We start from the raw sequence: 17,968 nt of genomic DNA, 5'->3' as shown, positions 1-17,968 counted from the left end.
CCTCCCACAAGAGGTGATCTGTAAGAACATTATTCAGATATTCACTACCCAGAGCCCCTCTCTGAGGGAGATGGGTCATTAAGAAGTGTGAAATAGAATGAATGAATGAATACATTGCACTGCAGCATCCAGATCATCTATTCAACTTCTTCTAACCAAAATGGATACCCATGCAATTTTATAAAAAAGTGCTGTCCATTCAACCCACTATAGCACAATCAACCAACCTTGTGAAAAGAATAATACCACCATACATGAAAACATCTCAGAAACAACCAACATGGCATCACCACAACACACAAAACTGAAGCCATCCAAAATACCTTTAGTAAACCAAAAGACCAAATTCCTAAAGAAAAAAAGTTATTTACAACATAAAGTGTACAGCCACTATGTAGGACAGACAGGCAAATAATCAACAGAGCACATACATGAACACCAACTAGCAGTCAGAAGACATAAAAAGTTTCTTAATTTCATAACACATGCACAGATTAAACCATAATTTCAATAGGGAAATTGTGAGCATCCTAGACCAAACTAAATCCAAATTGTTTGGGTCTGGGGAATGCCTAGACGCTTGGCATTCAGATAAATCAACTCTCAACAGACGCATAGAGATAAACTGTATTTATTTGCCATTCAAAAAAGACAATAAAAAGCTAGCAAGAAAATAAAAAGACAAGAACATATTATCTCCAGCAGCAATACCCAGATAAGCAGGAATTAACAACATCAGACCAGACGGCGCTTGGACTTATTCCTTCCTCCCTTTCCCACAGCCCGGTCGAGACCTTAGTTGATGCCTGGCAACGGGCGGCTTCGGAGGCTCTCGACCGTGTTGTGCCTTTGCGGCCTCTGACCCAGCGCAGATCCCGGCTCGCTCCTTGGTTCTCCGTGGACCTGCGGGAGATGAAGCACCGGAGAAGGGGCCTAGAGAGCATTTGGAGGTCCAGTCGGTCTGAGTCTGACCGAACACAGTTAAGATCCTTTTCTAGATCTTATCTTGTGGCAATGGAGGTGGCGAAGCGTGCTCACTTCGCCACCCTCATTGCATCCGCAGATAACCGCCCAGCCGCCCTGTTTAGGGTGACCCGTTCCCTTTTAAATCAGGGGACGGGAGAGGACCCCTTGCAGGGACGGGCTGAGGAGTTTAGTGAGTATCTGGTGGATAAAATCGCTCAGATTCGGGCTGGCTTGGACTCCAACTGGGCAGTGTCTGACGAAGGGGAAACGACGGGTTTGGCCGATAATATCTGGGAAGAGTTCGATCCTGTGACTCCGGATGAAGTGGACAGGATCATGGGGAAATTAAGTGCCGCCACGTGTTTGTTGGACCCGTGTCCCTCCTGTCTGGTTTATGCGGCCCGGGAGGTTACACGAGGCTGGCTCCTGGCAGTTATAAATGCTTCCTTGAGTGAGGGGTGCTTTCCTGCCGCCTTGAAGGAGGCGGTGGTAAGGCCCCTCCTCAAGAAACCTGCCTTGGATCCAGCTATTTTAAACAACTTTTGTCCTGTCTCCAACCTTCGCTTTCTTGCGAAGGTTGTTGAGAGCGTGGTGGCAGGGCAGCTCCCTTTGGTCCTGGAGGAAACTGAGTATCTGGATCCATACCAATCGGGTTTCAGGCCCAGGTACAGCACAGAGATGGCATTGGTCGCACTGGTGGATGATCTCTGGCGGGCCCGAGACAGGGGTTATTCCTCTGTCCTGGTCCTTTTAGATCTCTCAGCGGCTTTTGATACCATCGACCATGGTATCTTGCTGCGACGTCTTGCGGGGTTGGGAGTGGGAGGCACCGTTTTACGGTGGTTCTCCTCCTACCTCTCAGGCCGCTCGCAGACAGTGTTGACAGGAGGGCAGAGGTCAACCCCTACGCCCCTTAATTGTGGGGTGCCTCAGGGGTTGGTGCTCTCGCCCCTCCTGTTCAACATCTATATGAAGCCGCTGGGTGAGATCATCCGTGGTTTTGGGGTGAGGTATCATCAATATGCCGATGATACCCAGCTCTTTATCTCCACCCCGAACCAAGCCAGTGATGCCCTCGATGTGATGTCCCGTTGCCTGGAAGCAATACGGATTTGGATGGGGAAGAACAGGCTCCAGCTCAACCCGGCCAAGATTGAGTGGCTTTACGTACCGGCATCTCGACTTGTCCAAGAGGTTCCATCTTTGGTTATGGGAGGAGAGGTGTTGCCTCCCGTTGATAGGACATGCAATTTAGGCGTCCTCCTGGACTCACGACTCAGTTTTGAAGATCATATTGGAGTCGTGGCCAGGGGGGCATTTGCCCAGGTTCGCCTGGTGTGCCAGTTGCGCCCCTATCTGGACCGAGATGCCCTACGTACGGTCACTCATGCACTCGTTACCTCTCGGATAGATTACTGCAATGCTCTCTACATGGGGCTGCCCTTGAAGACCACCCGAAGGCTTCAGCTGGTGCAGAAGGCGGCCGCGCGGGTAGTGATGGGAGCATCCCGATACTCCCATATTACACCCCTCCTGCGTGAGCTGCATTGGCTACCAGTTGTCTTCCGGGCGAGATTTAAGGTGCTGGTACTTACCTTTAAAGCCCTACATGGCTTAGGCCCAGGATATTTGCAGGACCGTCTGCTACCGGGGACGACTTCCCATCACCCAGTGCGCTCACACAGAGAGGGCCTCCTCAGGGTGCCGTCGGCCAGACAATGTCGGCTGGCGACCCCCAGGGGGAGGGCCTTCTCTGTGGGAGCACCAGCCCTTTGGAACCAACTCCCCTTTGAGCTTCGGATGGCCCCGGACGTCCGGTCCTTTCGCCGCGACCTCAAAACTTTTTTCTTCCATCAGGCTGACCTGGATTGATGATGGGTTTTTAAATATGTTTTAATTTTTAACTGTGTAGTTAATTTATTTTGGGGCTGTTATTTAATTCTTTTTTAATTTTTGTATTGTTGTTTTTTATTGTTGTTAGCCGCCCTGAGTCCTTCGGGAGATAGGGCGGCATATAAGTCCCAAAAATAAATAATAAATAAATAAATAAATACATACATACATACATACATACATACATACATACATACATACATAATCAAGCAGAATACCCTAATCAAGAAACTACCAAAGAGAAAACCACATCCCTTTCAACAGAGCCAGTACAAGCCATTGTATATAAACAGGGAGAAAATCCCACAATCACTAGTACTAATGATGTTACCTAGTTGAGTAATGGAACATTTGCATGCAAACAACCAAACTCTGGAAGGCACCAAGGACTCCACTGCATTCATTGCATAAATATGTATTCAACAACAATAAAAGGTTTCTAAGAAATGGTAACACGGCACTACATAAGCTGGTCAGTTTTCTGTCAAGTTTCCTGAAACTTTCATAACATATTGGAACTTCTTGTGTATGGGGTTTGGGTGACAACATAGCAACAGCGCTACTTATACCACCAGGTGGCGCTGTACCGGGACTGATGTGGATTGGGCGATGTCTCGGCGGGAATACCAGGTTCAAATGGATTGGCTAGGTGGATACCTGGCCAGGTATATATAAGGACTCAGGTAACCCCAAAGGTTCAGTACAGTTTCACCCACAATAAAAGAGCTGTTTGCTGTACACCTCTGCCTGGCGTCTTCCATGCGGTCTAGAACCCACTACACAATAGAACTAATATAGCCTTCAGTCCAAAAAAACCATACAGGATTATAGGACAGCTATGGTCCACTACAGATTCAAGTTAAGCACTTTTGGTTTCAGTGGTCTAGAAATTTCCCACAAGTTTTTTTTATTCTGCTCCATTACCAAAGTATCTCATGCATCAAATTAATTTTCAGCATAAGTTCTTTCACGATGTCTCTAGCATTATCTGCTAATACCCCTTTTTCTCTTTTAGCGAGTCATGAGCTTCATCTTTCAAAGTAGCTTACGCAGATAGCCTATTACTGCATTTGTAATGAATAAGGGAAAACACTTACATTTACTGTTTTGCACACTAGACAAAGGGAACCTGTTTTCATAGTGGAGATCCCATAATTTGCATTCATCACAATTATTCCCTTCATATTCCTCCCAGCCATCAAAATGTATCCTCAACAGACGATGAATTATGAGAGTTACTGTGGCCACACATACTAAATGCTTTGAAGTTTATGGTTCAGTTTTATGCCCATTGATTTAAGTTTTATAAAAAACCATCTGGAATAATATACAAAGATGTATATTATTTGTTAAGTGCCTCGATTTCACTGGAAATATTTTATGTGCCACTATTATATTTGATTTTCTGCGACTGCAGAATCCTCTCTGAACAAAGACATGTAACCATACTGGAATTGCACAATCAACTCAGGACTTATTTAAGAGTTGTGTTATTTCTCTTGTCAATGCTGATTAAAAGACTGGAGTTGATACTGTAAGGGGCTGTCAGGCACAGAACATTGCTACAGAAGATTGAAAAGGTCAGGATAATTATGAATTAAAGCAAATGCACTTAATTGAGACAGATGTGTGCCTTGTTGTTTTATATATGGCACTATTTGTTGAACAGACTATTTGGTACTCCCAAGGGCACACTATAGGAACCAACAGCTCAGAATTTCTACTGTTACCACAATCTGTTTTAACAGGACAATTTAGGCATTTACATTTAATATTTTTAATGAAAAATTCTCCCTTCTGAGCATACATTTCCACCTCTACTATCCTTTCAAATAAGATAATATACTATCCTTTCAAATAAGATAATATACAATATTTAAGGAGATTTGCTGTAAATTACTGCTGTAATGCCAGTAAATTAAGACTGTCCCAACACATTTAGCACTCACAATTAAAATATTTGATACCCAGAAAAACTTCTGTATCCTTGCCAGTATAAACTCAATTAACAAATTTGCTGTTCTTTTAGGAAACCCCATAGGCATCTGAAGAGATTGCTTCATGGTATGTAATGAGCCTTCAGTGCCATCATGGGTGTGATTAATTCTAACATCTATCCGCCAGACCTTTTTATCATATAAAGTCATACTTGCTGCTATTTCAGCAGGAAATGCTGATGGAAAGTGGCTACTAGAAATAATTCAGCAATATTCCAAACTCATCTTGTTCCAATCTTCCCTCTCACTATTTGCTGAATGTTTGCTAGATTTAATTTTCTATGTAATCAACTGTCAGCCTGCCACATGGTAGGTCACAGACGCAAAACATAAACAAATTATCTGCCTTGTTTGTAATATTTATACAAAGACATAAAATTAGCCCTAGAGCTCTCCATAACTATGCCCAATCATAGGGAGTGGTGCCTATTTGACTGGCCTACTCCAGGAACCTGCAGTGCAGTTTCCGAGGAAACTTGGGTTTTTCCTGAAATTCTGCTACACAACTCTGTCTTGTCACAGCTTGGATTGAACAAGTGGCAAAGCAGGTGACAAAGGCCATGGAATGAATTGTTCTACACTACTCTCCTCTTGATTTCAAAAGATGGTGCATTCATCATGCAGCCAAGTAAAATATTGATTTTTAACTTCTTCTTGTTTGTTATAAAAATACATTGGTGGAAAAAATCTGATTTATCACGGAGAGCTGATAGTCCAAAATGATGAATAATCAAAATCCACTGTCCCATGAAGGAAGAGGTTCCTTCAGCTTATGGAAATGAATAAAATCCTGAGGGAAGGGAAAGGGAAAATTTAAATCTTTCCTAGAACTCCAATGTATTGTTGTTCCAGGGGATCTTCCAGCAGACTTGGGGGAAAAGAACTAGAGGGATCTGTAAAAGTTAATGCAGTTTACAGAAAATCACAATCTGAAAGACTAAATTAAAAATCAATGCATTGATACTTACAGCCAATCATCATCATAGCAACAGCAAATATCTTCTCTCCATCTGTCGTTGGTGCAATGTTCCCAAATCCAACACTTGTCAGACTAGTCATTGTAAAGTATAAGGAAGAGATATAAACAGAATCCTTGCTAGGTCCGCCTTCCCATTTTCCAGTTGTTGTGTTCAATTGATAAGGTGATCCTATGGATTCCCCTAGCTGGTAGAGCCAGCTTTCATTTCGTATTGTGTTTTTATCCTCATTGATAACTTCATAGTCCCCAATACTGTACCAAATGCAAGCCAACCAATGGGCTGCAAGACCAAAGACACACACCAAAAGAACCAAGACAGCCGCTCCATATTCAATATAGTGATCCAATTTTCGAGCCACACGACCCAGTCGAAGCAGCCTGACTACTTTAAGGGAACTGAACAGGCTACTGATGCCCTAAAGGAACAAAGCAAAACAACCCATTAGTATTTAGTATTATTTTATAATGTAATATTTTTGCAAAGAATACGTTGACTACATATTTACATGGGTTCAAATTCCCATTATAGTTGCAAAATTAAATGAATGGAGACCAAATAAGTAATTTACCTAAAGTCAGCTTTATCTTTGATAATCCTATAAGTGAGCAGAAAGATGAAGATTTAGATCCCAAATGAAAGAAAATTAGGCTGATTAGTTTACAGTAAATCTGACATGTTTTAATTTCCTTGGCAATTAAATTGCTTCAGTTGTTTCAGCCAAACTTAAGAAGAATGCTTATTTTTCATTGGGACACAAGATGCTGAACAATTGTGCAATTATGTAGTCAACGTTCTACAAATCATGGAGTTGTTCTTGTATTAGGATCCTCTATGTCCCTTTTCAATTTTGAAAGCATCCTAAAATATCCCAAAGACAACAATTTTAAGTGTTTAATAAGTTAATTTGATCAGTCTATCATAAAAAATATTCCTCAATTTCTCTTAGAAATAGTTTTAAACAAAATCTATGATCTACTCTTAAAATACATTTGATTTCACTGAATCAAGATAATTTCATAATAAAAATTATTAATGATACATTAGTCTACTCCAACCTGGTATACCTGTACCCTCCAGGTATTTTGCATAATAAGTCACAGTATTTCCAATCAGCACTTTCACTGCGCATGCAAACTGATGGATGATGCCAGACTGAAGAAATCTGCTCTCTATCCTTAAAATCAATAATTTGCACATTAAAGGAAGATAATGCTATTTGGACTAATTCATATTACTCCCTCACCATATTTCAAATATACATCTGCCAAACAAATAACAATCTAACAATTTCAATTAAATGATTAAAGCAAGCTTAACAAAAGGAACAACAAATTAAGTACATAAAGTAGTTCCAATGATGCCAACAATTATTTGAACAAAATTTCTTTCTGAGTTTTTCTTTTTAATTTAGATGAAATGGGATCTGGCAAACAAGAACAGAGCTGAGTGAGCACTTTTAAGAAATCATCGTTGTACCTTGCTTCTTCATTTCTTCATTAATTATTTTTAAGGAAATATAAGCCACAGAATCAAAATATATGAATTAGAAGCAGTTAGCTTTTCATACTAAATTATAACAACAATTCAATCTGACGCATCAACAAGGTCTCAACATTTTTTTAAAGTAACTATTCTTTCTGCAAATGCTTATTCTACCTTCACCATGTTGTTAAAACTCAACACAAGGTAGATCTGTGCTAAAATTGTACCTGAGGTCTACATACATGGGGCTACACTTTAAGAGCATTTGAAGGTAGAATGCAGGTCACTCCAAGGGGCTTGCTGTGAGGTCAGTCTGTCAATGAATTTCAGCTGGTGAGGTCAAGAAGAGTCTTTTCCAGTGTGGCCCCAGCCTTGTTGAACATTCTGACCTCAGAGGTGAGATCTACCACAACCTTTCTGGCCTTCCAGAAGGGTCTTAAAACCTGGATTTGCCAGCTGGCTTGGTACCCTAGTGGGAGTGCTTTTCACTGGATGTGGCTGACAGGGTAAGAAGACCTCACCCCATGCCATCCATCCCCTTGATTTTAGTTATTTAAGTCTTATTACTTTTAACTATTTTAATGTTTATCTTTTTACTATTTTGTAAGCCACCCAAAGTTGCCTATTTGGTGAGATAGGTGGCATACAAACTGAATAAATAACTAAATAAAATAACGATGCCACCACTGAAAAGGCACAGTTCCTAAAGCCAGCTAAAATTGTGCTAAACAACATTGGCTTAAAGCAAGGCTGCATGCGTTAATTGTGGTACTGAAGTGAAATAGGGCTACACAAGGTTTGTATAAATCAACTCTTTTTTTTCCATGCATCAATTAGGATTCAAGGAAAAAGTAATCATTTAAAACTGGCAAAGGAGATAATACATAAAACTGCATAAAAGCCATCACTGACAGTAAAACAAAAAAGCATTTTTCAAACTAAAGAAAGTCAGTACACCTCTTGAGGAAGAAGTTTGCAACTGAAGAACTACCGAGAGTAGGGCCTTCAATGTTACACCAGTCTAACCTTTCATAGTGGTAGGTCACCTGGAGGTGTGAAAGTTAGTTGGTCAAAAGTCAATAAATCAGAATAGAGCTGGAAGTACTCAAGCAGGAGACTGTATACCATTTCAGATAAGTGGTTGGTTGTCCAATCTTTTCTTAAAAACCTCCAGTGATGAAGCACCCACAATGTCTGAAGGCAAGCTGTTCCACTGGTTAATTGTCCTCACTGTTAGGAAGTTTCTCCTTAATTCCAGGTTGCTTCTCTCCTTGATTAGTTTCCTTCCATTGTTTCTTGTCTTGCCTTCTGGTGCTTTGGAAAATAAATTGAACTTCTCCTCCTTGTGGTGGCCTCTCAAATACTGGAATACTGCTGTTTATGTCACCCCCTAGTCCTTCTTTTCTCTAAACTGGCCATACCCAATTCCTGCAACAATTCTTCATATGTTTTTGTCTCCAGGCCCTTAATCATCTTAGTTGCTCTTCTTTGCACTTTTTCCAAAGTCTCAACATCTTTTTTGTAATTTGGTAACCAAAACTGTATGCAGTATTCCAGGTATGGTCTTACTAAGGATTTATAAAGTGGTACTAATATTTCATGTGTTTGATTCTATGCCTCTGTTTATGCAGCCAAGGATTGTATTAGCTTTTTTGGTGGCTGCTGCACACTGCTGGCTCATATTTAATTGATCATCCACTAAGACTCCAAGATCTCTCTCACAGTTACTGTTTTGGAGCCAGGTTTCACCTAATCCATACTTGTACTTTTGGTTTTTCCTGTCTAGGTGTAAAACCTTGCTTTTCTCCATATTAAATATCATTTTGTTGTATATAGCCCATTGTTCAAGTCTGTCAAGATCTTTTTGGATTCTGAGCTTGTCTTCTGGGTGTTGGGTTCAGTGTCATCTGCAAATTTGATGAGTTCCCCTTCTATTCCTTCATCTAAGTCATTTATGAAATTATTGAAGAATACTGGGCCTCAGACAGAACTGCTCACTTCCCTCCAGGTAGATGTAGTACCATTAAGGACTGGGTATATTTTCTCAGGTAAAGTTTGTCAGCCAGTTACAAATCCATCTGGTGATGATGCTGTCTATCCCACATTTTTCTAGCTTACCACAAAGTAGGTCATGGTCTACTTTGTCAAATGCCTTGCTGAAATCTAAGTATACTATGTCCACAGCATTTTGCTGGTCTACTAATTTGGTCACTTTGTCAAAGAATGAAATAAGATTGGTTTGGCATGATTTGTTTTTATCAAACCTGTGCTGGCTACTAGTTTTGGCTTTATTTGTTTCTAGATGTTCACAGATCTGTTTTTGATTATTTTTTCCAGTATCTTCCCAGGTATCGATGTTAGGCTAATTGGTAAAGTAAACAACCCAATCCTGGATCAGGGCACTATTAAAAACAGAATGGACAGAAAGTACATTCTCACAGAAAATATAATTGCGTCTGGCCATTTACATAGAGGAGGCAGGACAAAGAGGGAAAATAAATTGGATTTTCATTGCAGTATAAATAGAACTGGAATTCTTTCATAATAGTTTCATGGTTCTGCTACAATAAATCTGCTTATCTCAGTCCTCATGTCCTGAAAAACTCTTGCAGTATTTTGCCTTGCCAGCTGAGAAGCCAGATAGGAAGCATCTATAAAGCAGAAAGCCTAATCCAGTCTCCAGGTTGCCAAAGGAGTAAGACAAGGCTGTATACCGTCCCCTTATTTATTTAGCCTACTTGTAGAATATATATTGAGGGAAGCTGGATAGGAAGAAAATGAGGGTGGGTTTAAAATTGGAAGAAGAAAACTGGAAGAAGAAACATCAATAATGTGCACTATAATAATGACATTAATAGCTAAAAATGCAAATAATCTGCAAGCTCTAGTAATGAAAGTCAAGGGGCGCAGTGGAAAATGGGACAAGGATTACATGTAAAGATCAAAATTATCACAACAGACACAGCAGCCAGTCCCAGAATAGACAATGAAGATATTGAAATGATGGATAGCTTCTGCCCTTTAAGATAATCTATCAATAGTAGAACCAGCAGTCAAAAATGCACTGCAGACTAGCACTTAGTAAAGTAGCCATGAAGGAGATGGAAAAGATATCCAGACACCATGATGTGTCTATACCTACAAAGATCAGAATTGTTCAGGAAATGGTTATCCCGGAGACATCAAAGGAAGCAAAAGTTGGACTTTGAAAAAGCAAGATAGAAAGAATGTTGATGCTTTGAACTTTGGTATTGGAGAAGTCTCCTGAGAATCACATGGACAACCAAGAAAACAAACAAATGGTTCAATGAACAAATCAATCCAGAGTTCTCACTTAAGGCACAGATGACCAGGATCACCTCACATTTCAGATACATTATGTAAAGACCTAGTTCTTTGGAAATATTTATTAAATTGTAAAGTTATAGTAACAGAATCTTGCGGTCTGAATGCATTCCCCCCCCCCACCGCCCACTTTATCTTCAAGAGAACTAGGGAGTTCTGTCTGAGACATTTACTCAGCTTATATTCTTGCCCTGGACTCAATCCTCTTTTATCTAATCACTATCTTCGTTCTGCCCAATACAGGTTGCTAAAAGTACTTGACTTGATAGGACATAATATATCAATCAATGAAAGATCAAAAATCCTTTTCTCACCAAACCTGTCCAATTGTCCCCTGCCCCAAAATAAACTGGTTTGCAAAAGAGCCAAATGATCAGCTTCCTCCAAAACTTATACTTGTTTGATTGCCATTTGCCTGACAGCCCTGAATAAAAATATAAAATCTTAGAATAGTGATGTATTTCAAGGATCATTCCCACACACACACACATACACACAAATCTCTTATTACATTCCTGTTTAAAGGATTAGGACAGTCTTCTCCAAGAAAGCATTAATCATCAGCATAATTTAGCAAGAACCTCTTCTAAGCAGCTTGTCCATGTCTACAGGTCAAGGTGAAACTTATCCATTATATTGGACAGCTAGCTATCCCAATTTCCACTGTCCAAACCTGCTTTCAGGTTATGCTCAGGTTTACAGCATGAGTCAGAACATGTGCAAACTATTTTTATTATTAAAATGTTTTGCAAAGTTGTCACAGCAGGTTGTAGGTGTTACGCAGAGGTCTTTTTAAGACAGGACAAAGACATGAAAGCTAAAAGGGAGTAATCAAGCTGGAAAAAGTGGTTTCCAGCAGGTGCAATTCTTGTTCATGAACATGCTGGGATGCTGGCTTATTTGCAATTCTAAATGTTGCTTGGCATCACCAGGATAACTATTTTTCTGGCACATCTTGCACATATACAATCTTATTTATTCCCAAAGACTGTGGCTAATATTTCTGCTTCAAATGAGATTCAGGTGCCCACTTGAGATTAATCCTTCAAGGGAGATTCAAATCATAGAAACAGTTTAGGCATAGGAACTAATCACATGACTACAGTGGATTGCCTGCAATACACTAAGTCCATTCAAACATGTTCCAAACTTCTATTTAAAACTTGTGGGCAGTGGTAGAAATAATACAGGAGATGGCTTTGTTCTCATAATGCTTGCAAGTTTGAATAGCTGCTGACTAGCACAGGCTGAGCAACCTATTGCTGCATGCTGCCACTACAAGATTTTCAGCAGGACCCGAAAAGAAAAAGATGTGTTAAGCCTCCAGTAATGGATCTCTTTAAGAGTAAAACACTCTTCAATCCATCAGTAAAATGTTGGGAAAAATAAGCCTAGAATTCCAATCTCAACACTTCTGGTGATGTCATTACCTGGCTTGCAATACTTGGCCACTAGAAAATAATTCATAAGTGGAGTTTCCATTCACATAAATGTTTCTCATCTCTGTGCTGGTAGAACTGATTGCACCGCTATAGGAAGCCATACCTATTGCAATGAAGTTGTAATGAATTGTGAACATGCTTGTTCAGTGGCATGCATCACGCTCTGGAAAAGCAAAAGCAAAATACCAGATCTGTTATTTGTATAAAGGGTAAGAGAAACGTTTTAGGCTAGCAATCTTGTATCAGTGTGCCAAGAAATATTAAGTAGCATTTCCCCTATTGCACTGTCTAAATTAAACATTGTCAGAATGTTAATGGTGATTCTCAATCATCCAGGTCATGGTTGTCCTAAAGGTGGTTTTTCAAAGGCAACTGGACTTTCTTGGGGGGTTTTTTCCTTAAAAACATTTAGCTTCTTATTCAAGAAGCTTCTTCAGTTCATATCAGAGCTGTGGTCCTTGGATGAGAAGAGAAATGCTGTCAAGGGAAAAAAAATCCACAAAAGTCCAGTTGCCTTTTGGAAAACCACCTTTGGGATGAACCATGTCATAGAGTGTGATGGAAATTCCTGAATTCAACTGCTCTCAAATTCTGAAATTGAATCTGCTGACATGCTAGAAAAACGAAATAAAATCCAGCAAAAAAATATTCTGGTGAATCCAAAAGTGAAAAAGCAAGCATCAAATCCCAGAACAGTTTCTCCTGATAAATGGCCTTTCCTAATGCAGATAATTCTAATTTCTCACTACTACTGATATGACTTATTCAATCATTCCAAGTTGAAGCTACTTGCTAAATAGTCAGCCTGGAGAAGTCAATTTACATCGAGCCACAAAGCTTACTGGGTAGCTTGGGGTTATCATTATTTCTCATCATTGTGAATCAACTATGCTGTCATGAGTTGTTTTCAGGAAAGCTGTAATTCAAATGTAATAAAGTAAAATTATAAACATGTAACTGAATTACCTTCAGGGAAAGCTATCTATCTTCTCTTTTGCTGTGAAGTTCACTAAACTGATATTACCTGGACATTTCTGTACATAACAATGCTGAGGCCTGAGGGAAGTGACTGTGATATCTTGGTAAATTAGGAAAGGGGAAAAAATTGAAAATGGCCATGGAGATATACAGGTGGAGATAGTAGAAATAAAGTCATTAAGAATCAGGTCGTGATGTGAGAAGGCATGAGTTGAATTCTAAGTGAATCTCAAAAGACATTAAAAATCCATAGGTCAGGACCAGGCTGTATATTAAGCATTGTGGGTTGATTTTCTCAGGTGCCCTATGTAAGGAATAGCAACAAGTGTTACAGACCAAATGTTCCTTGTGCATATCTTTGGTCAGTACAGAAAGTCCTCAATTTACAACAGTTTGTTTAGTGGCCATTCAAAGTTACAACAGCACTGAAAAAAGTGACTAATGACCAGTGGTGGGATTCAAATATGTGAACAACATCATATGGATGCCGGTTCCAGAAGTCCATTCTGGGCCTGGGCAACAAAAAAATTAACTACCGGTTCTGCCGAAGTGGTGCGAACTGGCTGGATCCCACCACTGCTTATGACTGTTTTTCACAATTACAACCATTGCAGCATCCCCGTGTTTTGGATGCTTGGCAACCAGTATTTATGACCATGGCAGTGCCCTAGGGTCATGTGTGATCACCTTTTGCAAACTTCTGATAAGCAAAGTCAATGGGGAAGCCAGATTTGCTTAACAACAACCATCTTACTAACTTAACAACTGCAGTGATTCACTTAACAACTGTGGGAAGAAAAGGCATAAAATGGGGGAAAACTCTCTTAATAAATGTCTCACTTAGCAACATAAATTTTGGGCTCAATTGTGGTCATAAGTCTACTTGTACTGGAAATCCATATCGCAATTATTTTAGACACTAACATTCGGTATTTATAAGTATGTGTGGTTTTGGTGATACATATATACATACACACACACACACACACACACACACACATTGACTCTGGATAAATCTATTTTTCCTCTGATTTTACTGGAGAAATGCTAAGTGATATCACCTCTTCCTTCCACAGGCTGACCTGGTGGGAATGTGTGTATTAATTGGCTAAATCTCTTTTCCAGAATGAGACTGTTGTATTTGTTCACCAAGAATTTTTAATCTTTATTTTTTACAAAAAAATCAGAGACCCAGAGACGAAGAAAGAAGAAAAAGGAATTAAAATTGCTTTCTAAAGAGGTTGACTTTAGCTGCTCTATTCAGTTCCCAATTTCACATACGTAGAAACACCAGAACGGATAAACAGCCCAGCCCATAACTAAAATACAACCTATATCACAGCTAGTTTCATTGACTCTCCTTGCCATGAGAACTCGCAAGGACACACACAGAATAAAAACAGGTCACAAATTCCAGCCTTATTCTTGCATCCCAACATCTGAATATTTGATCAGAAACAAAAGTCAAAATGAAATGCAGTGGCCAGACTGGAAACAATCCAAACTCAGTATGAGTTAGATGTCTCTTATTCCCTTGTTAGAGTAAAAAAAGGTAGCAGCCCATGCTGATTTCTATCAATCACTTTTCAGAGAAATCATACATTCCAAAATTTAAAACAATTTTGAAACCATGGAAAATACTCATAGGAATGAACAGAGTCGAAATGAGTCCGAATGCTGTCCTTCCCCAAGGTCCTGAGCAGAGAGCCAGCCTTCAGTTAAGGAAATAAATGCTCAGTCAACACAAACAGCACAAGGAAAGCAAACTATTTATCTACATTATTTCATTAATACCTATTTTAACAGTTTACAAGCATTAAGCACCTTAAATGCAGCAGGAAAACAAGCCACTGGAAAAAATAAGAAAAGCCTAGTAATCTAATGTGAATTGCATTGTTTGCTAAGTTTTTTCCTCGCTGATAAAAACAGCCAAGCATTGTATTTGCTTGGCTCAGGCCTATTACCAGAAATAAGAGGAAAATAAAGTACAGAAAATTAAGCAAGAGGTGCACAAAAAAACCCCTGATCATAGCAAGACTAGGGCTTGTATTTGATCCATGGTGGCCACTGGAATTCTTTTATAATTGTTTCACGGCTTTGCAACAGTTAATCTGTTTATCAGAGCCTTCATGTCCTGGAAATCATTTCTTGCAATATTTGCCATGTCAGCCAAAAAAAGACTGAATTAAATTTCTTACTACGTTTTTTGTAATTAAACCATGGCCACAAACACTTCTAATGACCCAATGATCACTGAACAGGTCACTTCAGCAGCAGACATACACAACCCAACATCAGAAGGAGGTAATTGCCCTGAATGAACAGCTGACTGTTCATTCTGTGGACCAAATGGCCCCAAAGTCAGGAGAGATCTAGCAATTGCCATTTGCCACAAAGCTTACTACAACTATTTGGTTTTTTTAAAAAAAAATACTTATTTTAAATGGGTGCTCATCTCACTTGCATGTGATTCTGGATGGCATACAATTAAAATAAAATCATAATCTTCTACCATTAAAAACAATTTAAATTTTTTAAAAAATTACATTTAAAATACAATAATAAAAAAACCGAAGAGTAAATGTTAACAATATAACCATTTAATGCACTGCATATTGCCTTGGGATCTCTCAGCCCAATGACATGTTGGGCCAAGTTTTAAGGGCCTTCTGGAAGGCCAGAAGGGCTGGACTCAATCTCACCTTAGAAGAAATGAAATTCTGGAGGGCAGGTACAACAGCAGAGAAGGCTGTCTTTCAGGATCCCCCCAAATGAAGCTCTTTGGCTGATGGAACGTGGACTATGCCCCTTCTGCTAGACCTGATGTGGCAAGTCAATGTAAGTGGCTCTGTGTTGCATCAATCCCTGGATTCCTTGCCAGATAAATTTAATGTAACTCCAGGGAGAATGAAGTTTTTCATCACACAATGAGAATAATGTATCTCCGTGGGACAGGGGAAATTTCCCATAGATTACTCCTGGGCAAGATTTATACTTGGACTTCTAACCAGGAGGTGGAGTGGCTGTCAAATGGACAATCCGCTCCTGGAAAGCAGCAAGCCTGTTCTGGACAATTAAAATTAACTTTTGCCTTAACTCAGGGGTGTCAAACTCTCAACGACACGTGACATGTCGCGATGTATCACGACTTTTTTGCCATTGCCGGCAATGGGGTGGGTGCGGTTTCGTTATGATGCCTCCGGCGCACAGGCCAGCAGTTTGACACCCCTTCCTTAACTCTCTATCTCCTCAGCCAAATCTTCAGATGTGGGAGCCAGGTAAGTGGGAGACAGCAGAATCCAATCAGCCTGCAGAAAGAAAAACAGGTACACAGAAGAACCTTGTTTCAGAAGATTTTTGGTAAAATTTGCCTATTGAACTTTCTTTTTTCTGAATCAACTACGATATGATGTGTATGTGTGGGTTGACTGATTGATTATATGTTGTCAAGTTACTTTCAACACTTAGCAGCCACTAAAATAGCCTTTCTCCAGGTTGATGACTCCCATTCTAGTCCTTTGGAACTTCCAATATAACACCTATTGTAATTGAGTCCATCCACCTTGGCACTGATTCTCCTCTTCTTGTTTTCCTTCCACCTTTCCCACTGTGAAGGACTTCTAAAAAAAACAGGTTGTTTACATAATTATTCAAAGCAGGATAATTTGAGCTTCATAATTTGTGTTTTGGTCAAAAGTTCTGGAGTGATTTGTTCTTCAGTCCATTTGTTTTCTCTACAATCCATGGCATTTTTTGGAATCTTTTCCATTATCAGAGTTCAAGAGCATCAATATTCTTTCTATCCTGCTTTGTTTCACTTCTACAGAATGTTACCTGGAAAATGATTGGCTGCACAATTCTTATCTTGGTAGGTATTCGACAAATCTGAATATTTTCTTCAAGGCTTTCATTGCGCTCTACCAAGTGCTAGTTTATGGAATATTTCTTGATAGCTATTTCCTTTACTCCCCTTCATGGATTACTGCCTTGTCGTGGCGAAGGGGCTTGCGTAATTCAATGAAGCTATGAGCTATGCCGTGCAGGGCCACCCAAGACGGACAGGTCATAGCTGAGAGTTCTGACAAAACGTGATCCACTGGAGAAGGAAATGGCAACCCACTCCAGTATCTTTGCCATGAAAACCCTATGGACAGTACCAAAAGGCAAAACGATATGACGCTGGAAGATGAGCCCCTCAGGTCGGAAGGCGTCCAATATGCTACTGGGGAAGAGCAGAGGGCTAGTACTAGTAGCGCCAGAAAGAATGAAGCGACTGGGCCAAAGCCGAAAGGACGCTCAGCTGTGGATATGTCTGGTGGTGAAAGGAAAGTCCGATGCTGTAAAGATTTTTTCTCCATAGGAACCTGGAATGTAAGATCCATGAATCAAGGAAAGCTGGACGTGGTCAAACAAGAGATGACAAGACTGAACATCGACATCTTAGGTATCAGCGAACTAAAATGGACAGGAATGGGTGAATTTAATTCAGATGACCATCAGGTATACTACTGCGGGCAAGAATCCCTCAGAAGAAATGGAGTAGCCTTCATAGTCAATAAAAGAGTAGGAAAATCAATACTGGGATACAATCCTCAAAATGACAGAATGATCTCAGTTCGAATCCAAGGCAAACCATTCAATATCACAGTAGTCCAAGTCTATGCCCCAACCACCAGTGCTGAAGAGGATGAAATTGACCGGTTCTATGAAGCCCTACAGCACCTTATAGAAGTAACACCAAAAAATGATGTCCTTATCATCATGGGGGATTGGAATGCTAAAGTAGGAAGCCAAAAGATAACTGGAATAACAGGCAAGTTTGGCCTTGGAGTACAAAATGAAGCAGGGCACAGGCTGATAGAATTTTGTCAAGAGAATACGATGG

General features: G+C 40.0%; 1 protein-coding gene across 1 annotated transcript in view; it reads right to left on the bottom strand.

The window, feature by feature from the left end:
* Positions 1-17,968, bottom strand: part of KCNH1 (potassium voltage-gated channel subfamily H member 1) — a gene marked incomplete at both ends in the record, with an annotated part of 246,697 nt that overhangs the window by 163,104 nt on the left and 65,625 nt on the right. Inside the window, one exon of the mRNA XM_081329975.1 lies at positions 5,825-6,251. Within this exon, the coding sequence (XP_081186101.1) occupies positions 5,825-6,251 (427 nt within the window). The remainder of the gene's footprint in view (positions 1-5,824; positions 6,252-17,968) is intronic.

The sequence above is a fragment of the Vipera berus genome (genome assembly GCF_964194415.1).
Source record: "Vipera berus genome assembly, chromosome: 1".
Classification (NCBI taxonomy): domain Eukaryota; kingdom Metazoa; phylum Chordata; class Lepidosauria; order Squamata; family Viperidae; genus Vipera; species Vipera berus.
This window is presented reverse-complemented; position numbering and strand designations above follow the sequence as displayed.